We start from the raw sequence: 23,549 nt of genomic DNA, 5'->3' as shown, positions 1-23,549 counted from the left end.
GCTCACGAAACTTTTCTACAAAATTTTTCAGATCCATGAATTTGCATAACGCGCCCTGTTGTTTGCAAACAGCTGATGATCAAATATCTAACTTGATCTGAATCCCATGGTAGCATACGTGACGTGTGACAAGATGTTTCCGCGCCGATAAAGAACCGCGCCAGGTGTGTCGTTAATTTATTTTATTTTGCGCTATTATGTGCGACACGAAATGAACAGCCTTGGCTTAAGCTTAATTTTAAAAATGGGCTGTATATGCTCCAAGGAAACTATCACGGTAAACTCGAGAAACTATACGGTCCGTGAACATCTTGGAGAAGGGCAAGTTTGACATAAAACAAATTTTCATAATTTACTACGATGCCTCTATTTAAATTAACGAATAATTCACAAATTCCCTCTGATTAAACAGTCTACGCATATTATATCCCGAATTATTTGTAGAACGATGTTTACAGTAATTCTACTTAACCTAGCCTGCTGCGGTTTTCACGCACAGTGTTGGCGTCGATATTTTTAAATTGCAGATGAACGCAGCTGATGTCAGAAATAAATGAATTTTGCCACTATCCAAAGTTCCTTCTAACAAATAATTAAATGCAACTTTAATATGGTTTTAGTGGCTTCAGCACGGTACTTTTGGTCGAAGATGCAACGAGCCACAAAAAGTACGCCATTAAAAAGATCATTTGCCACAGTTTGGAAGACCAGAGATTAGCGGCGAAAGAAATAGAATACCACAATCTTGTAAAGCATCCGAACGTAATAGAGTGTATCGATTCTACGTATAAAGGAACAGCGGATCCAGTTATTAATGCTACTAGCGAAGTATTAATTGTTTTACCGTATTATCACGTGAGTTCCTTGCTTCGAAATTAAGCATACCGCTTGTAAGTGTACATCTTCTACATCGAGAAAGTTCCGTCTTCCCCAGAGGGGCACACTGGCGAACGAGTTGGAAAGACGTGCTAAGAATAATGACTACATGAGCGCGCTAGATATTTTAAATATTTTTTTACAAGTATGCGAAGGTGTAAAAGCGTTTCATGAAGCGAAGCCCGAGCCTCTTGCTCACAGAGATCTAAAGACTGCGAACATAGTCCTTGGCGATGGATGTACGCCTATTATAATGGATTTAGGTAGATTCTTTGCGTAATATAAAATAAACATCGACGAATGCGCAATCTTCCTTGATCGCACGATGTATTAACAAATCGATGTTAATCTTTGCAGGTTCTGTAGCATCTGCCAGGGTCAAAGTGTGCGGGTCGCAAGCGGCGCAAACATTGCAGGATGTAGCAGCGGAAAGATGCTCGATGCCGTACAGGGCGCCGGAATTATTTAACGTCGAGAGTTATTGTATGGTAGACGAGCGGACAGATATTTGGGTAGATTATTAACTGTTCAAAGCATACTTCTCTATATTACCACTTCCATTTAAAACTGTGTACTGTTTCAGTCTTTAGGTTGTATTCTCTACGCACTCTGCTATTTTAAATCACCTTTCGACGCTGTGTACGAAAGGGGAGACAGTGTCGCTTTAGCCGTCATGAGTGCAAATATCACATTCCCCGAGGATGCTCCGTATAACGAGGTTTCGTACCCATCTCTGAGATTACTCGTCGCACATCGAAATCCATCGATCTAACGCTTGAATTTCTGTATCTTGCAGGACATGCAAGCCCTGATTTTATCCATGTTAAAGGTAAATCCAATGGAACGTCCATATATATACAGTGTTATAGAGAATGTGCACGATGTTATTGCGAAGCTGGAGAACAGAGCTTAATCGTACGAGCAGCAATAATTTAAATATTTATTACTCAAAGATTTATGTACAGACAGTTTTTTATACGTCCTATATTATGCATACCGATTTAAAATGTTTAATGTGATACTCCAATGCAATAACGTAACGTAGTAACTTTTTACTACGGAAAAGAAACACTTGCAGCATTTGCATTATTTTAAAGAATTGGACTGGAGAATTTTAATGCTGGAAGGAATCAGCGAAAGATGTACGAAATGGTTCGTTTCTCGATGAGAATCCAAGGTATATTTTAAATAAGCATATATATCTAACTTAAAGAACACGCATTTCGGGTTTACGATTTATATCGATGTTGAAGATATGATAAAGTATTTTCACACAGCGCTGTTATCAGACAGTTAACTAACATTAAAACCGCTAGCTTTCTATAAATACTCCCAAACATGTATTAGTTCTTATCTATCCATTCGCGAAATATTTCGCACGAACGTCGAGTCATGGTTTATTTAAATTCACAAGCACAATAATGCATTTAAAATATGCTTATCGATTATGAAACAGCGCGCTGCGGTACTTAATGTAGCATTTTTTTTTTTCTTGAAAAGTATACAGTCGTATGTACAATTTACTATCCGTCTATAAATCTCTTTCGATATCCACCAAGCCAAACTCGGTGAACTCTTTAATCCACGACCATTTCATAAGATCATATCGAACCCTTTGAAAATAAATCGAGAAGCAACTTTCTCTCCGCATATACATTCAGCCAAGTGAAAGATTCCTAGCTTATCAAGGGAAGCACACGAAAGTCGGAAAATCTTTTTACATTCTTACGCATTAAACCTTTACAGAGAAAGATCGTACAATTCGAATGTTCCGTTAAGAGAATGACATTTCACGCGCATCAATTTGAATAATATATTTAATTTACGCGGAGTTTGATGCACGGCAATTAATCAGAGATTCGCATGCAAATAGCGGTGCTAGGAATCGTACGATGTGACGTCGAGCCCCTACGTCACGAATACGTCACAGTGGCCGACTCGTGGAACGGTATTCTGAAAACGATTAACATGCATTTCGTGTTGAACCAGCGTGATCTCCCCTCAAGGAAAAACGTTCACGCGGACGTTTAATTAGAAAGGGAATTAATGTAAACGTATATAGGTAAACTGGGCCTAGCTCTCGGAGAACCTTCGTCGATCTTCGAGTCGTATTTCACGCCGGTCGCCGCCGCCGAAGCCGAGAATGTAAAGTAGTTTTTTCACGAGCCTGTGCTTCAGGTGGACGTCTTCTCGACTGGTCTCTCAAATAGCGAACGGTTCCCAGACAATCCCACAGTTCCGCATCCGCCTGTGTAACTTGCGAATCGTAAGTCGCCTCACCTCACATTTATGTCATCCTCTTGCGAATTACCGCTTGCAACGGCGAAACTAACCTCGTACGTTTGAACCGTTCGATGTGAACGTAGTCGATCCTCGATATACATAAATAATCATTAAACACGGCTCAAACAATCGATCGACGAAAATTCTTTTCGCGCGTATAAATTAGTTTCACGGCCCCGAGTCCCGTGCTTCGGTTTGATATCGGGGGGAACATAACCTAAATGCGGAGCATTATGTAAACGATTAAATAGTAGAATTCAGACTTTTAGTAATTTGGTATGGAACGTGTTTTACACGTATATTTTCAACTTTCTTTTCGAAGATTTATAATTATATTTTGAAAGGTTTGATAAATTCTGTGGTTCGGTGGTTCCCTAAAAAGTTCGTATTCGTTTTTTCTTTGTTTCTCGGGTGAAATAGTTAGCGATTATGTTGGCAGAATATTCGTACGCGTCAAACTTAAGTGGTTGTTTGATTATAAGATCAATATTGTCTCGATGAGATTTTGTTGGTTACATATTTGTTTAGTGGAAAGGCAAAATACAAATGCTAATTTTTTACGCAATTAATGACACGTCGTCCTGCCTTGCAGTGTGAATTGAAAAGCCCGGTAGACATTTACGAAATCAGTAATCGCGTAGAATCGTAAAGAAGAAATGAATTACTTTCGAAGTGTTTAAACCGGATTATTTAATTTTGTATTCAAATTGACCAGTCGCACGTGTTATATAATTATTACCTTGTTTTTGCGTTCTCGAACTGTTTCTAACGAACGGTTATTGGTCGTTTACACTCGACTCGTGTTACTGTCCAAAAAGGTCAAGGATGCGCAGGGGATGTAGGAGATCGTACTTGCAAGAAGTGGAGAGATAAGCGGGTATCTTTCACGGAGCTATTGTTACTGAAACTCAACCTATTTCCCGCCGAGTTCGCGAATAATTTATAAAATTTTCGTCGCGCCAACGAAATGCCCACTGAGCGCGTATAAACGGGATCATTTGTTTCTTACCTATTCAGTAGATTGATAGGTACATTCCCACGCGCATTTGAATATAAAATAATTGCAGAACGCAAACCGAATGCTCCGCGAGCATAATTTTATCGCGCGTAAAACGCATGGAATTAACTAGCATTTCGCGTGCAGTGATAATGCTCGAAGTTCAATCGATAACACCGAAATTATCTAGTAATTTATCTAGTGATATAATCGGCGTTAATCGCATTGAGAGCCACTGTTTGGGTGATAGCGTTTGGTAATGATGTTTATCGCGGAAGTGTCACGCAATGGTCACTGGTGAGCTGGTATCGATGCGTGATTCTAAGAAAATAAAAAATTCCGCTGCTAGATGGATAATTAAATCGAAGCGCCGTCCCTTGCCGCCAAATCGCTTGCCTTTGCTATTATTGCTTTGCGTCGTAGCAAGGAGCTTAGAATTCGTTAAAAATTTCGACGAGTCATCTGTGCCACGGTTTAGAATCAATAGCTTTTCAAATGTTTTCGACTGTACCGACACTCGGGATTCCCTATTCGTCGGGGCGTATCGAACGCGACGGCCGTTCCGTAACATTTCGCGAGACGCCGTTCTATTTGGGAATATAGAATTATTCAAGCTTCCAAACAATTACCATATCTACAAACGCAGTTCGACCCACTACCTATGGAGTATCCATTTTGCACGCGTATTCTGTTCCTAGAAATCGTGTTACTATCGCTGACAATGTATGCTTAGCGATAGTTCAAGGTGTAAACGTAGTTGTTAATTGCCACCGGAACAGTATTTATTCGAGAAAATATCGAATAATTATCGGTAGCCGCATAGTAAAATGCTCGCAGGCTGACCTTTCGTCGACGTACTTCTGCTGTAATTTATTCAAATAGTGAGAACTTATCCAGCAGTAAAATGCTGGATAAAAGTGCATAATAATTAAGGAGTTTGAGAACCTTCGCTATCTGTCCACGTGTAAGCGGAGATCGCATTACGGTCACGTGACTGGTTAATCCTCGTATGATTCTCTAAAATTGTACGATTTTGTAAGAGCGCCCAGCGCTATCCAAAAGAAACGGCTACACGTTTCTCCTTTCCTTTTTTTTTTCCCTTAAACTAATGAATATTACATTAAATGCACCGACGAAACTTCATTATATCCCATAATCGCAAATGATATGCGTAACTTCCGCACGTGTAACACCTACCGACTAAATCGTAAATATTTCCCAAGGAAGATTGTGGAATTTCACGCGTTTGCCTTTCACGCTAATTAGATTCAAATAATTTCCTTTGCCCTCTATCCATCACCTTCGCCTTGGATTCAGACCACGAATCCATGTGTCGCGAAGTTAATCTCCCAGGAAGGGATACACAGATTCGTACTTCCGTTCGAAAACAAAAGGGTCCGAAGAAGAAGATCAATTGATACAATCGTATTAATTTAAAAGAGGTACATCTTTGTGTTCTAATCGGCGACTCGCGAATGTTACAACGCGTTACGTGTGGGAAAAAAATTAAAAGAAAATAGGTTAATATGCCCGACAGTGAGGAAAAAAAAACGCTTAGAATCATACGATATCTTAAGATATCGCGAGGTTTTAGCATTACTTATGTGCGCGGTGTCACTTGGAACGCTCAGTCAACGGCCAGCGGCAGCGTCGGTCGGACGTATCTCGCTGCTTCACGTTTTGAAGTTTCTTAGGTTAGAAAATATAGCGCGAGGAGGTTAAGGCCGTGTCCTATCGCATCCACTAATTAAGCGGTTCCCGAAGAGTGAGTGCGCCACCATTTACTGTTTCATTAAATTCTGCCTTTAATCCCTTCGTTATCAATCGCTCGCGACTAGGTATTTAAATGCTTTCTTTCGTCAACTTTTTCTTTTTAGACACTATTTCTGCTGGTAGGTTTGTTTGTAATCAAAGGAGTTAGCGAGACGAAGTTAAGAAATCGAACCCCACGACGCGAACGGCGGCGCATAGTTGGAGTCCGAGTGAAAGTATTCCTTGCAGGCCAAGTAGAAATTTTTGTAACGAAATGAAAGCTGTACGATCGTGCCGCTAGATCTCGAAGTTCGTAGAGTTCCAGGCACGCGGCTCGTCGTTACACGCTTCTCGAGTACTCGACTCATTTCAAATTGTAATTTTAGCGTCAGTTCCTGGACTGACATAACTTGTTTGATTTGCCTGCGTTCCTTCATAGCGTATTCCCTCGCCCGTTCAATATGTTGCTCGGTGTATTTGTGTTTCGTAAATATCGCGCGTCACGTGGAATTTTCGAATGTCGAACAGAATATTTCGAATCGTTCGAAAGCTCGCCGTTCTAGGCAGCGATTTCGTTGAATCGTTTATCAGTTGGCTGTGAATCCGGTGAATTGACATTAGAATTCAAAAGATTATTTTGCATCGATAGTTATACGCGAAACGTGTTCGTACGCATGCGTTGCGAATAGTGTGCACGTGAATTGTGTAACGTACGTGCCACTTCTGGGGGAAATACATGTATTATTTAAATGGAATAGCAAACCGATCCTTAACATGATTCGAAAAGTTTTGTAACTTCACGGAAAAAATGAAGGCGACGAGATAATTGGAACCTCCCTGCATAAATTTTACGTTGTCTATGAATTATTTATTCGCGTCAATTTCGCGATGCCCTCGAGCGATTTCAAACGTTCTTGTAATCTAAACTTTCCACTGTGAGCTTTTATGGTAAAATTAAGCGAAGGTATATTTGCATCGTACATAGCAGAATCGACGAGTAATTATTTCTTTCGATGAGTTACGTCGGTTCGTCGGTGGAATGCGGTTGGCCAACTTTTACTTGGAACCGTTCGGTTTACATTGGAGAACGTATTCCGTTCATGTTTCCTTCGCCTTTTACGCGCGTTTTTAAACCTTTCTTATCAAAGGGATACGGAGGACTTCTGAAATTTAACTTCTCACTTTTCAATGTTTTTCTCAAAGTTTAGACGGCCATTGTTTAATAGTTCTGAATTCATTGCTTACCTTGAAATTGTTTTCCTCTTCACAGTGGATAATGTTAATAAATAACATTTGCACAATTGCTTTTAGAAATTGCTGAAAAATGTCCGCAAAGGCGATTCGTGAAGCCACCGGGAAGGATCTTATTAACCGTAAACTTCCTCCTGGCACAAGTGCGGTGAAATGCCGCTATGTGACGATCACAGACCAAACGAATTGGGCGGATGTAGTAAACGCGAATCCATGGCTCCAGACGGAGAAGTTAGTTGTGAAGCCGGATCAATTGATTAAGCGGCGTGGAAAACTTGGCCTGATCAAAGTCAAGGCGAATCTGGCTACGGTGAAACAGTGGGTGGCCGAGAGAATAAATAAAGATCAGCAGGTTGGAAAGACAATGGGAAAGCTGAGGACTTTCATCATCGAACCTTTTGTCCCTCACAAGCAGGTAGGCATCTCTCATTCGTATAGGAAATTAATAAAACATGTGAATTAATAATATTCTCGCTTACAGGAAGAGGAAGCTTATGTTTGTATCTATTCTCATCGGAAAGCTGACGTCATCTTATTCCATCACGAAGGAGGTGTGGATATCGGAGATGTAGATGCAAAAGCATTGAAATTGGAAGTACCTGTAGGGGAGGAGGCTCCAGACAAGTCCACGCTGATAGAGAAGTTATTAGTAAATGTGGCGAGTGACAAGAAAGAGTAAGTGTATATTAGAATGAGTTGTTACTTGGTTTGAAAGATTCGTTTTTGATCCGGATAATACGATCGCTGTTCTTCGTTCCAGAACGATTGCCACGTTCATAGAGTCCTTGTACAAGCTCTACGTTAATTTATATTTCACATACCTGGAGATAAATCCGCTGGTAGTGACGGATGATGGGATTTATGTGCTCGATCTTGCTGCTAAGTTGGACACGACTGCTGACTTCATATGTAAACCAGACTGGGGGGAAATTGAATACCCACCACCCTTCGGAAGAGACGCCTACCCAGAAGAGGCCTATATCGCTGATTTGGATTCTAAGTCCGGGGCCAGCTTGAAATTGACTATTCTGAATCCAGCTGGTCGGATATGGACAATGGTTGCTGGCGGTGGTCAGTAGAAGCGCACAGCAGTATCATTTACGTGATTAATCTGGTTCATTCTAACCAAACTGTGATTGTCAAGTCGTTTCCATTACTTTAGCATAGGGAATCGCGCCCGCGCGGGTTTCTCATTCTAATGTTTCTCTGCTTAGGTGCGTCCGTGATATACTCGGACACGATCTGCGACCTGGGTGCCGCGAACGAGCTGGCCAACTACGGCGAGTACTCCGGCGCCCCCAGTGAACAGCAGACCTACGACTACGCGAAAACTATACTGAGCCTAATGACAAAAGAGAAACGGAAGGAAGGGAAGATATTGATTATCGGTGGAGGTATCGCGAATTTCACAAATGTGGCCGCGACTTTTAAGGGTATTGTAAAAGCGCTGCAGGAGTTCCAGCCGAAGCTTGTAGAGTTCAATATACAGATATTTGTGAGAAGAGCAGGACCGAACTATCAGGAGGGTTTAAGGTACGCAGATGTTCAACAGAACTATAATTCAACTATCACAGGTACGGTGAGTTTAATGAATCCTACCTTTGTATTTCTAATTTCAGGATTATACGCGAGGTTGGTAAAAGGCTTGCCATCCCCGTCTACGTGTTCGGCCCAGAAACTCACATGACGGCAATATGCGCGATGGCGCTGGGCAAAAAGCCAATTCCCGACCCCGAAGCTCAAGAATTCTCCACAGCTAACTTTCTACTGCCATCCGGCCAAGACGTGGGACCCGCGGCCCCTCCAAAAAGTACCACTTTCTCGCCCAGCAAGCAACCCGCATTGAAAACTGGCGACTCCGTCGACGGTTCAGCGAAGAAGCAGCTTTTCAGCAATAAAACCAGGGCCATCATCTGGGGAATGCAAACTAGAGCCGTGCAAAGTATGCTGGACTTCGACTTCGTTTGTCGTAGATCCGAACCATCGGTAGCCGCTATCGTGTACCCCTTCACCGGTGACCATAAACAGAAGTTCTACTGGGGCCATAAAGAAGTACGTTCGCAGAATTGTTCGCCTCAACAAAGCCCATCGGACTCGTAATGAAACTTTCTCTTCCTCGCGATAGGTTCTGATCCCAGTGTACAAACAAACGAAAGACGCCATGAGTAAACACGCGGACGCGGACGTTATGGTGACGTTCGCCTCCCTGAGATCCGCCTACGACAGCGCAATCGAGGCGATGCAGTTCCCGCAGATCCGAACGATCGCCATCATCGCCGAAGGCATACCCGAAAACATGACGAGGAAGTTGATCCTAATGGCGGAGCAGAAAGGCGTGACGATCATCGGCCCGGCTACCGTCGGCGGCGTTAAACCAGGCTGCTTCAAGATCGGCAACACAGGCGGGATGATGGATAACATTCTTCACAGTAAACTCTATAGGCCCGGCAGGTAAAAGCAAGGAATTGATCTTATTCGGCTAAGAAATATTCAAGCACCGTACCAACAAAATATCATTTCCAGCGTCGCGTATGTCTCCCGTTCTGGCGGTATGTCCAACGAGTTGAACAATATCGTTTCGAAAGCGTCCAACGGCGTGTTGGAAGGCGTGGCGATCGGAGGGGACCGTTACCCGGGAACCACGTTCATGAACCACATAATGCGTTACCAGGACAATCCGGAAGTAAAGCTGATCGTCCTCCTCGGCGAGGTCGGCGGCGTGGAGGAGTACGAAGTGTGCGAGGCGTTGAAGTCGAAGAAGATCACGAAGCCGTTGATTGCCTGGTGCATCGGGACTTGCGCGAGCATGTTCAATTCCGAGGTGCAATTCGGCCACGCTGGATCAATCGCCCATAGTAACTTGGAGACAGCCGCGGCCAAAAACGCTGCCTTGAAGGCTGCCGGTGCCCACGTTCCTGACAGCTTCGACAATCTCGGCGACCTAATGCAAACCGTTTACGAGAAGCTCGTGAAGGATGGCGCCATCGTTCCAGAACCCGAAGTACCACCGCCAACCGTCCCCATGGATTACAGTTGGGCCAGGGTAACGCCGTTAATCCCTTCACGTAATATCGTATTAACCTTGCAGGCAGTACGAACGTTTGTATTTTGCAGGAGCTGGGTCTAATACGGAAACCAGCTTCGTTCATGACTTCCATTTGCGACGAGCGTGGCCAAGAATTACTGTACGCTGGAATGCCCGTGACGGAGGTCCTCAAGCAGAACGTGGGGATCGGCGGCGTGGTCTCTCTGCTGTGGTTCCAGCGGTGCTTGCCGCCTATGTACTGTAAATTCCTTGAAATGTCTTTAATGCTGACCGCTGACCACGGCCCTGCCGTGTCTGGAGCGCATAACACCATCGTCTGTGCGAGGGCTGGTAAAGATCTAGTCAGCTCTCTAGTATCTGGTCTCTTAACTATTGTAAGTGGAGCGAAATGAGGCTGTTCAGGTTTTGTTAATGTGAATAATGTATTAATATTTCGTTGAAATATGAACGATAGGGTGATCGATTCGGCGGAGCGTTAGACGGCGCAGCTCGCATGTTCTCCGAGGCGTACGACGCTGGGTTACATCCCCAAGAATTCGTGAACAACACTCGCAAGAAGGGGAAACTAATCATGGGCATCGGGCACCGTATTAAATCCATAAATAATCCAGACATGCGGGTGAAGCTTATCAAAGAGTTCGTGATGGAGAATTTTCCAGCCAAGCCGTTGGCCGAGTATGCGTTAGAGGTGGAGAAAATAACTACGAGCAAGAAGCCTAATTTAATTTTGAACGTGGATGGTATCATTGCTTGTGCCTTTGTGGATATGCTGAGAAACAGCGGAAGCTTTACGAGAGAAGAAGCACAAGAATATATCGAAATAGGTGCTATAAATAGTTTGTTCGTTCTTGGCAGGAGTATAGGCTTTATTGGTATGTGTTCTTTTATTCTGTGATATCGTGTATATTTAGTATACAAGCGTTCAAATGATACAATTCTGTTCTTAATCGTTGCAGGTCACTTTATGGATCAAAAGAGGTTGAAACAAGGTCTGTACCGACATCCTTGGGATGATATTTCCTACGTATTGCCGGAGCAATATAATTGAGTTCATCCCCCATTTGCATTGTCTGTCGTGAACGCATAATAAATGTTACTAATTCATTTAAAGTTTAGGTAGTTGTAATGGTCGTGTCATACGTGCTTTGCTGGTAGCCGTAAAGACATACATTGATTCTTAGAGAAGCAATTGCTTTGAGAGCCGTACGATGAGCCACCAATTATCTCTCGTTATCGCGGATCGAAGTTGTATTCGATAGGGCCGCGACGTAACGTATAAAGTAATTAGACGAGCACAGCGGATAGGAGCGAAAGTATTCGTACGATTAATGAGAACATTCCATGGAGCATTTTTTGATTTAATGTCGGAGAGATAAGGTCGGCAGATCGAATGGGATTCTGTCGGGTCACCGAAGTAACAATGCAAAACTAATATATTAGATTTTATAGACTCCTGAAATAGCCCCGAAATATATTGTCTTCCGATGTATCAGAAGGTAAACGTTATTTTACATCCAAATTGTTTTATCAGTGGGCACGTGATGTCCTTATCTCTGCATGTGCACAGAAATGTGCTGATACGCACATGCTGTTCGTGCACCTCCGCTGCATCAACAGTTTTTCTTGTGTTTTTTTTTTCTTGCACAAGCCAGTGTACCATTTTACGCCTGGAGTATGAAGAAAAGTAATAAAACACGTCTAACATTTAAGCATCATCATCTTTATTTAGTCTCATCGACGCCTTAAAGGTCCGACGATTGTTGACACACAGGGAAACAGTTGTTCTGTAGTGGTATATTCGTAAGCAACCAAAATGTAGTATTTCCCAGAGAGCGGTATAAAAATAAAGAGGAGCTTATTTTGCAATCGTAACATCGCTAAATCGCTCCGATTACAAATCTTCGTTTGAGATAATAACAGAATGGAGGACGTACACAGGTATATCGTAAAGAAATAAATGATTTAATTGCGTTTTCTTACATTAATAAAAATACAATTTACATATGTAGTTATAAAATACTTTCATTTAAATCGTAATAATACCGTTTGCAAAGTCATTAGAAGATTGAGATTCAAAGTTCCAATCGATATAACATCACTAATTGAAGCTCGAAATATTATATTCATTCGCAAATTATAAAAGCTGCATAAAGTGACCGATATAGTTGTTCGAAGGCATGCATAAAAGTTGCAAAAATACTTATTTTTAAAATAGCAAACTTGAAAGCTTGTATTGAATTATTGTTACACGGAAAGAAATTCTTTGCTATTTTTTTGTTCCTTTAGCTCGACGAGCTTGCTAGGCTCTTAGTGAATGCAATAATTAAATTAAGCGGGACAAACGAATTTCATGCATCGTTAAAATCTATCGTTCTTCGGAGAAACTATAACAGTTCTCGACAAAATGGTCAACATCAAAGAGTATTTTCAGAGGAATACGAGAACGTCTGAGATTCTGGAATGTCGTCCGGCGCTGTATTAATGATTCGGTCATAATCGCTCGTAGATTGATTATGACGGCCCAATCAATATCTACATTTCCTTAATAATTGAGGAACAATCTTATTATCGTAGCACGGCATTCCGATAAACAGAGTTGCGGAGCCGATAAGCTTTACAAAGAATAAATTACTTATATTAAATACGTAAGGGTTACCTGTTCATAATTTCATTGCGATTATTATGAACTATAGTACGACGACGATAAACATTAGACAATTCACCTGCAAATAATGGAAAGTTTGCCACCCTAATGCGGCTAATGCCAAAGACTAGCGGTGAGTCACTAAGTATCTCGTCTAACAATAAGTGATTAATATATTCAAATGGATCAGAGACTTCCCGCCTTTGTTTTACTTTTGAGTCGCGTCGCGGGCGGCGCTGTAGAATGTCCAACTCTCGCTATGAAAGATACTTATCTATAGTTATCTATACCGGCCGTTTGTGCCGTTGCATCGGAGTGCGTTGTTTTTTGTGTTTATATAAAGTTAAAGTTTCCTACTTATATTGTTTATTGATATGGAGGTCGGAATTTTTTCTCCGCGTTCTAAATTCAAGAACAGAATTAAGTGTGTAATGAGAGAATGTGAGAGCAGAGCAAATAAAAATTTGAATCTGCGGTTTCATTGTTTTCCAAAGCCTAATGAATACTTTGTATACAGGGAAAATGTATTTGGTAATTTAGAGGCAATGAATCACTTAAAACTAGTTAAAAGCGTGGAAATTTGCATTAAAAATATGTGAAGTTACTCCAACTACGAAGGTGTTCTCAGTATCACTGCTACTTTGAAGTTGTGAACTTACCGGTAAGTAAATAACAGTATTTACAACAAAGTGGCTATTATGTGCTTACATTTTTCCCCTATGCGTGCTTTACACGAACAAACAGAAGGTATAATTTAAGTAAAGGTTGAAAAACTGACGACCTGACTATATACTTAGACTATCCTGACTATCCTCATTCTTCCACATTTACATTATGTGTCCTGCTGGTAACACCTGTTCGCCTTCTATGAAATATCTTTAAGCACGATGTGCACCTCTCCAATCACAAATGATTTGCATAGAAATTAACATATTTGATAAAAAAAAACACATCGCGTCGCATGTACAACACATGTAAGTGCAACTTTATCGACGCCATCTTGGTTAGCCCCCGTCCCCATGTCAAACCCAACACAATAGTCGATAACAGCACCGCGTAACATTTGAAAGCTGCTCGCGTATGACAGTTCAAGCCGACATGTATTTGCATCGTACACGGCAGAGCCGACGAATAATTATTTCTTTCGATGCGTTATGTCGGTTCGTCGGTGGAATGCGGTCGACCAACTTTTACTTGGAACCATTCGGTTTACGTTGGAGGAACGTACTCCGTTCATGTCTCCCTCGTCTTTCACGTGCGTGTTTTTAAACCCTTATCAAAGGGATACCTAAAATTTTTTAACTTTAAACCGTCTGTTTTCAATGTTTTTCTCAAGGTTTTGATAGCTATTGTTTAATACACTCCTCACATTAATTAAAGGATCACCTCTAGGAACCTGAAAATAGGGGCGAGTTCACATGGTCATAACTCTGGCTTCTAACAAGCGATGGAATCATCGTAGAACGTTCATGAAAAAAACTATAGCAACATCAGTCTTTCCTCTTTAAGGCGCATCTTTGACTTTTTCGATTCGATTACAATTTTGGTCTATGATGTCCTTTCGAAAATATGCTTAAAATTTGCACAAATTCCATTTTTTCTTCAACTCGCTGTATCGCCGCGAGGGATGACCAGAACATCATTGTCTTAAGCTCATTTTAAAGCGGAGAGTCTCCCGATTTTCATGAGTTCCTCCGGAACCCGCTGCGATAATTTTTTACCTGTGGCCTTTAAATTTGAAGTTACCTTTAAAATGAGCTTAAGACATTGATGTACCGGTCATCCCTCGTGGAGATACAGCGAGTTGAATAAAAAATGGAATTTGTGCAAATTTAAAGCATATTTTCGAAAGGACATCATAGACTGAAATTTTAATCGAATCGAAAAAGTCAAAGATGTGCCTTAAAGAGGAAAGACTGATGTTTCTATTGGTTTTTTCATGAACGTTACAAGATGATTCCTTCGCTTGTTAGAAGCCAGAGTTATGACCATGTGAACTCGCCCCTATTTTTCCGGGTTCCTAGAGGTGTTCCTTTAATTAATGTGAGGAGTGTAGTTCTGAATTTATCGCTTACCTTGAAATTCTTGTCCTTTCTACTGTAGATAATGTTTATATCCAATGACATTTGTGTAACTGCTTCTAGAAATCGCTGCAAAATGTCCGCAAAGGCGATTCTCGAAGCTACCGGAAAGGATCTTATTAACCGTAAACTTCCTACTGGCACAAGTGCGGCGAAATGCCGTTACGTGATGATCACAGACCAGACGAATTGGACGGACGTAGAAAATGAGAATCCATGGCTCCAGACGGAGAAGTTAGTTGTGAAGCCAGATCAATTGATTAAGCGACGTGGGAAACTTGGCCTGATAAAAATGGAGGTGAATCTGGACACGGTGAAACAGTGGGTGGCTGAGAGAATGAATAAAGATCAGAAAGTTGAACAGACGACGGGAAAGCTGAGGTCTTTTATTATCGAACCGTTTGTCCCTCACAAGCAGGTAGACATATCTTGCTCTTATAGGAAATGAATAAAACATGTGAATTAATGATACTCTCGCTTATAGGAAGAGGAAGCTTATGTTTGTATCTATTCTCATCGGAAAGCTGACACCATCTTATTCCATCACGAAGGGGGTGTCGATGTGGGAGATGTTGATGCAAAAGCATTGAAATTGGAAGTACCTGTAGGGGAGGAGGCTCCAGCTAAGTCCACGCTGATAGAGAAGTTATTAGTCAATGTGGCGGGTGAGAAGAAAGAGTAAGTGTATATTGGAACGAGTTGTTCCTTGGTTTGAAAGATTCTTTTTTGATCCGGATAATATGATCGCTCCTCTTCGTTCCAGAATGATTGCCACGTTTGTAGAGTCCTTGTACGAGCTCTACGTTAATTTATATTTCACATACCTGGAGATAAATCCGCTGGTAGTGAAAGACGATGGGATTTATCTGCTCGATCTTGCTGCTAAGTTGGACTCGACTGCTGACTTCGTATGTAAACCAGACTGGGGGGAAATTGAATTCCCACCACCGTTCGGAAGGGACGCCTACCCAGAAGAGGCCTATATCGCTGACTTGGATTCTAAGACCGGGGCCAGCTTGAAATTGACTATTCTGAATCCAGTAGGTCGGATATGGACAATGGTTGCTGGCGGTGGTCAGTAGAAGCGCACAGCAGTAACATTTACGTGATTAATCTGGTTCATTCTAACCCAACTGTGATTGTCAAGTCGTTTCCATTACTTCAGCAGAGCGAATCACGCGCACGCGGGTTTCTCATTCTAATGTTTCTCTGCTCAGGTGCGTCCGTGATATACTCTGACACGATCTGCGATCTGGGTGCTGCGAGCGAGCTGGCCAACTACGGCGAGTACTCCGGCGCCCCCAGTGAACAGCAGACCTACGACTACGCGAAAACTATACTGAGCCTAATGACAAAAGAGAAACGGAAGGAAGGGAAGATATTGATTATCGGTGGAGGTATCGCGAATTTCACAAATGTAGCCGCGACTTTTAAGGGTATTGTAAAAGCGCTGCAAGAGTTCCAGCCGAAACTTGTAGAGTTCAATATACAGATATTTGTGAGAAGAGCAGGACCGAACTATCAGGAGGGTTTAAGGTACGCAGATGTTCAACAGAACTATAATTCAACTGTCACAAATACGGTAAATTCAACGAAACCTGCCTCTGTATTTCTAATTCCAGAATTATGCGCGAGGTTGGTAAAAGTCTTGGCATCCCCCTTTACGTGTTCGGCCCAGAGACTCACATGACGGCAATATGCTCGATGGCGCTGGGCAAAAAGCCAATTCCCGACCCCGAAGCTCAAGAATTTTCCACATCTACCTTGCTACAGCCATCTGGCCTAGGCGTGAGCTCCGCGACCTCTCCAAAAAGTACCAGTTCCTCGTCCACCAAGCAACCCGCATTGAAAACAAGCGACTCCATCGACGGATCAGTGAAGGAGCAGCTTTTCGGCCATAAAACCAAGGCCATCATCTGGGGTATGCAAATCAAGGCCGTACAAAGTATGCTGGACTTCGACTACGTTTGTCGTAGATCCGAGCCATCGGTAGCCGCTATCGTGTACCCCTTCACCGCTGACCATAAACGGAAGTTCCTGTGGGGCAGTAAAGAAGTACGTTCGCAGAATCGTTCTGCTGAACGAAGCCCATCGACCTCGTATCAAAACTTTCTCCGCCTCGTAATAGATTCTAATCCCAGCATACAAACACACGAAAGACGCCATGACGAAACACCCGGACGTGGACGTTGTGGTGACGTTCGCCTCCCTGAGATCCGCCTACGACAGCGCAATCGAGGCGATGCAGTTCCCACAGATCCGAACGATCGCCATCATCGCCGAAGGCATACCCGAAAACATGACGAGGAAGTTGATCCTAATGGCGGAGCAGAAAGGCGTGACGATCATCGGCCCGGCTACCGTCGGCGGCGTTAAACCAGGCTGCTTCAAGATCGGCAACACAGGCGGGATGATGGATAACATTCTTCACAGTAAACTCTATAGGCCCGGCAGGTAAAAGCAAGGAATTGATCTTATTCGGCTAAGAAATATTCAAGCACCGTACCAACAAAATATCATTTCCAGCGTCGCGTATGTCTCCCGTTCTGGCGGTATGTCCAACGAGTTGAACAATATCGTTTCGAAAGCGTCCAACGGCGTGTTGGAAGGCGTGGCGATCGGAGGGGACCGTTACCCGGGAACCACGTTCATGAACCACATAATGCGTTACCAGGACAATCCGGAAGTGAAGCTGATCGTCCTCCTTGGCGAGGTTGGCGGCGTGGAGGAGTACGAAGTGTACGAGGCGTTGAAGTCGAAGAAGATCACGAAGCCGTTGATTGCCTGGTGCATCGGGACTTGCGCGAGCATGTTCAATTCCGAGGTGCAATTTGGCCACGCTGGATCAATCGCCCATAGTAACTTGGAGACAGCAGCGGCCAAAAACACTGCCTTGAAGGCTGCCGGTGCTTACGTTCCCGACACCTTCGACAGTTTTGACGACCAAATAAAGACCATTTATGAGAAGCTCGTGGAGGGCGGCACCATCGTTCCAAAATCCGAAGTACCACCGCCAAACGTCCCCATGGATTACAGCTGGGCCAGGGTAACGCCGTTAATCCCTTCATGTAATATCGTATCAACCTTGCAGGCAGTACGATCGTTTGAATTTTGCAGGAGCTGGGTCTAATACGGAAACCATCGTCGTTCATAACTACCATAAGCGACGAGCGTGGTCACGAATTACTGTACGCTGGAATGCCCATATCGGAGGTCCTCCAACAGAAGTTGGGGATCGGCGGCGTGATCTCTCTGCTGTGGTTCAAGCAGCTCTTGCCGCCTATGTACTGTGACTTCTTTGAAATGTGTTTAATGATGACCGCTGACCACGGCCCTGCCGTGGCTGGAGCGCTGAACACCATCGTCTGCGCGAGGGCTGGTAAAGATCTAATCAGTTCTCTCGTATCCGGTCTCTTAACTATTGTAAGTGGAGCGAAATGAGGCTGTTCAGGTTTTGTTAATGTGAATAATGTATTAATATTTCGTTGAAATGTGAACGATAGGGTGATCGATTCGGCGGAGCGTTAGACGGCGCAGCTCGCATGTTCTCCGAGGCGTACGATGCTGGGTTAGATCCCCAAAAATTCGTGGACGACACTCGAAAAAAGGAGAAATTAATCATGGGCATCGGGCACCGTGTTAAATCCATAAATAACCCGGACATACGGGTGAAGCTTATCAAAGAGTACGTGATGGAGAATTTCGCAGCCAAGCCGTTGACCAAGTATGCAATGGAGGTGGAAAAAATAACAACGAGCAAGAAGCCTAATTTAATTCTGAACGTGGATAGTATCATTGCTTGTGCCTTTGTCGATATGCTGAGAAACAGCGGATGCTTCACGGAAGAAGAAGCGCAGGACTACATCGAAATAGGTGCTATAAATGGTTTCTTCGTTCTTGGCAGGAGTTTAGGCTTTATTGGTTTGTGTTCTTTTATTCTGTGATATCGTGTATATTTAGTATACAAGCGTTCGAATGATACAATTCTGTTCTTAATCGTTGCAGGCCACTTTATGGATCAAAAGAGGTTGAAACAAGGTCTGTACCGACATCCTTGGGATGATATTTCCTACGTATTGCCGGAACAATATAATTGAGTTCATCCCCCATTTGCATTGTCTGTCGTGAACGCATAATAAATGTTACTAATTCATTTAAAGTTTAGGTAGTTGCAATGGTCGTGTCATACGTGCTTTGCTGGTAGCCGTAAAGACATACATTGATTCTTAGAGAAGCAATTGCTTTGAGAGCCGTACGATGAGCCACCAATTATCTCTCGTTATCGCGGATCGAAGTTGTATTCGATAGGGCCGCGACGTAACGTATAAAGTAATTAGACGAGCACAGCGGATAGGAGTGAAAGTATTCGTACGATTAATAAGAACATTCCATGGTGTATTTTTTTATTTAATATCATAGAGATAGATCGGCAGATCGAATGGAATTCTGTCGGGGCACCAAAGTAATCATGCCAAACTAATATATTAGATTTTATAGACGCCTGAAATAGCCCCGAAATATATTGTTTTCCGATTCATCACAAGGTAAACGTTATTTTACTTCAAATTAGTTTATCCGTGCGCACGTGATGTCCTTATCTCTGCGTGTGCACAGAAATGTGCTGATACGACTTTCTTGTGTTGTTTTCTTGCACAAGCCAGTGTGCCATTTAGGCCTGGGGTATGAAAAAAAAAGTAATAAAACACGACTAATATTTAAGCATCATCATCTTTATTTAGTCTCATCGACGACTTAAAGGTCGGACGATTGTTGAGACGTAGGGAAACAGTTATTCCGTACCGGTATCTTCGTAAGCAGCCGAAACGTAGTATTTCACAAAAAGCGGTATAAAATTTAAGAGGAGCTTAATTTGCAATCGTAACATCGCTTAATCGTTCCGATTTCAAATCTTTGTTCGAGACATTACAGAATGGAGAACGAACACAGGTATATCGTAAAGAAATAAATGATTTAATTGCGTTTTCTTACATTAATAAAAATACAATTTACATATGTAGTTATAAAATACTCTCATTTCATTCGTAATAATACCGTTTGCAAAGTCATTAGAAGCTTGAGATTCGAAGTTCTAATCGACAGAATATCACTAATTGGAGTTCGAAATATTTCTTCAACGAAATATTATTTTCATTTGCAAATTATAAAAACTGCATGAAGCACGCATAAAGTGACTGATACAGTTGTTCGAAGAACATGCATAAAAGTTGCAAAGATACTTATTTTTAAAATAGCAAACTTCAAAGCTTGTATTCAGTTATTGTTATATGGAAAGAAATTCTTTGCAATTTTTCCCTTCATTCCGACGAGCTTGCTAGTCTCTTAGTGAATGAAATAATTAAATCAAGCGAGCCAAACGAATTTCATGTATCGTTAAAATCACAGACTACCGTTCTTCAGAGAAGCCATAACAGTTCTCGATATCGCGAAATGGTCAAAATCGAAGAGTATTTCAAGAGGTATACGAGAGCGTCTGAGATTCTGGAATGTCGTCCGCCGCTGTATTAATGATTCGATCACGATCGCTCGTAGGTTGATTATGGCGGCCCAATCGGTATCTACATTTCCTCACCAATTGAGGAACAATGATATTGTTGTAGCACGACATTCCAATAAGCAGAATTGCGAAGCCGATGAGCTGTGCGAAAGAATGAATCAGTTATATTAAATACGTATAGGTCACCCGTTCATAACTTCGCCCCGATTATTATGAACTATAGTAGGACGAGGATAAACTTTAGACAATTCACCTGCAAATAGTGGAAAGTTTGCCACCCGAATGCCAAAGAGAAAGCCCATATGACAATAGTTCGGACACTGTCTAAAATCATTCTTGTGGTAGCGCTCATTTCTTTGGTAACGCTGATGCCAGCAAAATTAAAGAATGCTATGCTGAACGATATGCCTGCAAATACGTGCCCAGAGGAGAATTTAGGGGTTATTTATAAATTAGCAATGGTTACTGAATGTAAATGCGTGTACTGACCAACTATCGCCATTAACAGATGACCGCTATTTCCAATCTGGATAAATGCATCTTTAGTGGCCTCGAGAGTTCCTCGGGAATTATCAGCGAACGGCGGCGGTGCATATATAAAGTTAAGAGGTATTATTAAGAGGCATATACTAATGAATCCAAAGATACCTGTAAAAACATATTTCTGGTTCGTGTAATTTTATCAGAACGTGCGTCGCTACATTTAAAATGTACATTTCATAAATTTCAGGCATACCTTCCCAACCTACTGCTTGCAGCGCTGGTATATTCTGACCAGTCACGAACTTCTCTTCTACCACCATTTGAACTGCACTTATGATCTGTAGTGTAAGAAGATTAAGTGTAAGTGATTTCGTTGTCCTGCCTAATAAGGAAGAACTGCGTTGTTTAAAATGTAATGTTACCTGCGCGCAGATAATAAGTAAGTCTCCAGTTAGGATGGAGTTTATGCTAATGTCACTGTTGTCTACAGTTACTATGTCGCTTAATCCAACAAGGGCCAAACCAACTATGACCATTCCTATGCCCGTCCATTCTCTACTGCCTAGCTTCCTGTTGAGGAAACCCATCGACAGTATAGCTGTGAATACGATGACAGCACCCCGTAGCATTTGAAAGCTACTTGCGTATGTCAGGTTCAAGCCGACATACATAACAGAAGTAGCACACGTGTCGCATAATGCAGGAATGAGCAGGATGTAAGGATTAAACACACTCGAGCCTTTAGTCAAAGGATTACTATCCACAGAGCTGTCCTGCAATTAGATTATTCTAATATTAAACGTTCCACTAAGGTGAAACTTAACGCGTATCAACCAGATGAAACTTACGCCTCTGCGACTGTAGTAATGATAAAGGATTTTGAAAACTACAAAACACATCATCTCTCCGACGAACATGAAGGATGACTGCATAAAAGGGTGATTGAAGTGCCTGGGTTGGCCATCTTCGCCGGGTACAACTTGTTGATCCGCGTACCTAGTTCCAACGCAAAGTGTTCGTTTAGTTACATATAATTCTCATAGACTGTCATTTAAATGAACTACTCACTTCACAGACAGGGTATTAAATGACCCAGTAAGGACCATAAGTACAGCTAATATACATTGGTAATTAGTCCACGCCATCTCTGAATATTTATAAAATTCTGGAAAGGAAATATACAAATTTATAGAGGGGGGTCTTTTAAAGATCTGATATTCTATGAATCTACACCAGCGAACTCGCATAAGGGGAAAAAGAAGGAATGCAATCGTGTCAGTGCAGATAACAGAATCCTGCTGCTTCTTTGGTAATACATGCTGCAGGCTATTGCTAATCTAATCACTATGCATAAACATTCCATAAGAATGCTGTCAGAGTAATATGGAAGCATTATACTTTGTTTAAGTTGGGAGAACAATAAGCTGATGTTGCATATTCAAATATAAGGGGGGCATTATCTTATTACTGATAACGATTGGAAATTTCAGTTGTGTCAATATAATCTAATCGAAATTAATTCAATGCTTGTATGCATTGGGTATTGCAAATTCGGGTTTATTAAAAAGTATTACAAAGAGCTCTATAAAGTTCAACAGTCGAATTGTTAAGCAGATTAATTTTAATGGAGCAGTTTGATGATATGACAACTGGTCAAATTATTCCGTATTCAATAATCCAAGCAGCGAGAAATTTCAAATCGTACGAAAAGAAGGTAAAACCATTAAACGTCAGACATTAAAATTCCTTTACAGAAGGGCGACTATAATACAGCAAGGGTTAAATATTAATTGCATTATTCGTGGAACGTATTTTGGAAATGGAAATTTAAAGTACAACAAAATGGAGTAGTTCCATAATTGACTAAACTAAAGCTGTGAATGTTAAATGAATCATGATTAGAGAATCTTTACCTCGAAAATACGACTAATGCGGCTGACAGGAGATTTTCATACCGCAACGATCACCCACTAAAGAGCACAGTATTAGTCTTGCAATTACGATGAATAAAGTAACACGTTGGAGTTCATTGCACGGGAAAGATAACGTTACGATAAATAAATATACTCCTCGCGTAGGAGTGCCTTGCAGTGTCCCTACTACTGGAAGCCTGCACCACCGAAGTTGACCGAAGTGAATGCGCGGATGTGTTAACTCCGACTGGCTAGGGAATCCGACTAGTCCGAGGTGGATTTTTTAAGTGGGCAGTGTTAGTGGAAAATTTAGTACCCGTAGCAGTCGTATATCTCTCAAATCGTATAATTGAGAGCTGCCAATTCGATTGTTAATCAAGCGCAATTTCAAATTCTTTGGATATGATTTACCGTGCACAGTGCAAATACATCGTCAGAATGCAAGGCATCGGTGAATAAAAAAGATTTCTACTTATCCAGATTTGGAATAGGGAGGTTAGGTCATAGATGTCGTTCCGAAGCAGTATTGTAGATTTTAGAATAAAATTCTAGATTTCCTAACAATAGGTACGTATCAATCGAAATTGTAAACACTATACTTTTGTACCAATCAGAATGGATTAGACTGATTGTTAGTCGATCCATTTCTGTTATAACCGTATTATTTATGTCATAACCATAGGCCTAGAAATTATTTTAATTCTTAAG

At 41.9% G+C, this 23,549-nt stretch overlaps 4 protein-coding genes and 1 long non-coding RNA gene across 7 annotated transcripts; 3 read left to right on the top strand and 2 right to left on the bottom strand.

Annotated features, from left to right (window-relative positions):
• Positions 1 to 61: 61 nt before the first annotated feature.
• Positions 62 to 2,011, top strand: LOC143375422 (serine/threonine-protein kinase 16). The gene is made up of 6 exons (XM_076824487.1): positions 62 to 321; positions 621 to 855; positions 935 to 1,139; positions 1,234 to 1,388; positions 1,460 to 1,594; positions 1,673 to 2,011. Exons 1-6 carry the CDS (start codon positions 212 to 214, stop codon positions 1,787 to 1,789), a joined length of 957 nt encoding a protein of 318 aa, XP_076680602.1. The 5' UTR covers positions 62 to 211; the 3' UTR covers positions 1,790 to 2,011.
• On the bottom strand, positions 1,786 to 4,785 carry LOC143375426 (uncharacterized). Its single transcript, XR_013086896.1, has 2 exons — positions 3,899 to 4,785; positions 1,786 to 3,376 (listed from the first exon to the last, which is right to left on the bottom strand). It is a non-coding gene; the product is annotated as an uncharacterized LOC143375426 (long non-coding RNA).
• On the top strand, positions 2,866 to 12,077 carry LOC143375407 (ATP-citrate synthase-like). Of its 3 annotated transcripts, none has more exons than XM_076824453.1 (11): positions 2,866 to 3,142; positions 7,220 to 7,574; positions 7,641 to 7,834; positions 7,920 to 8,230; positions 8,374 to 8,692; positions 8,779 to 9,211; positions 9,285 to 9,610; positions 9,683 to 10,202; positions 10,274 to 10,579; positions 10,660 to 11,077; positions 11,162 to 12,077. In XM_076824453.1, exons 2-11 carry the CDS (start codon positions 7,233 to 7,235, stop codon positions 11,251 to 11,253), a joined length of 3,261 nt encoding a protein of 1,086 aa, XP_076680568.1. In that variant the 5' UTR covers positions 2,866 to 3,142; positions 7,220 to 7,232; the 3' UTR covers positions 11,254 to 12,077. The 3 variants fall into 3 exon arrangements, with proteins under 3 accessions (XP_076680568.1, XP_076680569.1, XP_076680567.1); XM_076824454.1 differs by lacking the exon at positions 2,866 to 3,142 and adding an exon at positions 5,495 to 5,598; XM_076824452.1 differs by lacking the exon at positions 2,866 to 3,142 and adding an exon at positions 5,764 to 5,921.
• A 1,877-nt stretch (positions 12,078 to 13,954) lies between these two features.
• Positions 13,955 to 20,619, top strand: LOC143375406 (ATP-citrate synthase-like). The gene is made up of 11 exons (XM_076824451.1): positions 13,955 to 14,104; positions 14,994 to 15,348; positions 15,415 to 15,608; positions 15,694 to 16,004; positions 16,148 to 16,466; positions 16,553 to 16,985; positions 17,059 to 17,384; positions 17,457 to 17,976; positions 18,048 to 18,353; positions 18,434 to 18,851; positions 18,936 to 20,619. The coding sequence occupies exons 1-11, from the start codon at positions 14,004 to 14,006 to the stop codon at positions 19,025 to 19,027; spliced, it is 3,375 nt and encodes a 1,124-aa protein (XP_076680566.1). The 5' UTR covers positions 13,955 to 14,003; the 3' UTR covers positions 19,028 to 20,619.
• Tango9 (transport and golgi organization 9) lies at positions 18,935 to 23,424 on the bottom strand. Its single transcript, XM_076824482.1, has 8 exons — positions 22,842 to 23,424; positions 21,997 to 22,093; positions 21,777 to 21,924; positions 21,351 to 21,701; positions 21,182 to 21,266; positions 20,935 to 21,093; positions 20,699 to 20,853; positions 18,935 to 20,586 (listed from the first exon to the last, which is right to left on the bottom strand). Exons 2-8 carry the CDS (start codon positions 22,071 to 22,073, stop codon positions 20,401 to 20,403), a joined length of 1,161 nt encoding a protein of 386 aa, XP_076680597.1. The 5' UTR covers positions 22,074 to 22,093; positions 22,842 to 23,424; the 3' UTR covers positions 18,935 to 20,400.
• Between the last annotated feature and the right edge of the window lie 125 nt (positions 23,425 to 23,549).

This window comes from Andrena cerasifolii, chromosome 12 (assembly GCF_050908995.1).
Source record: "Andrena cerasifolii isolate SP2316 chromosome 12, iyAndCera1_principal, whole genome shotgun sequence".
NCBI classification, from domain to species: Eukaryota; Metazoa; Arthropoda; class Insecta; order Hymenoptera; family Andrenidae; genus Andrena; species Andrena cerasifolii.
This window is presented reverse-complemented; position numbering and strand designations above follow the sequence as displayed.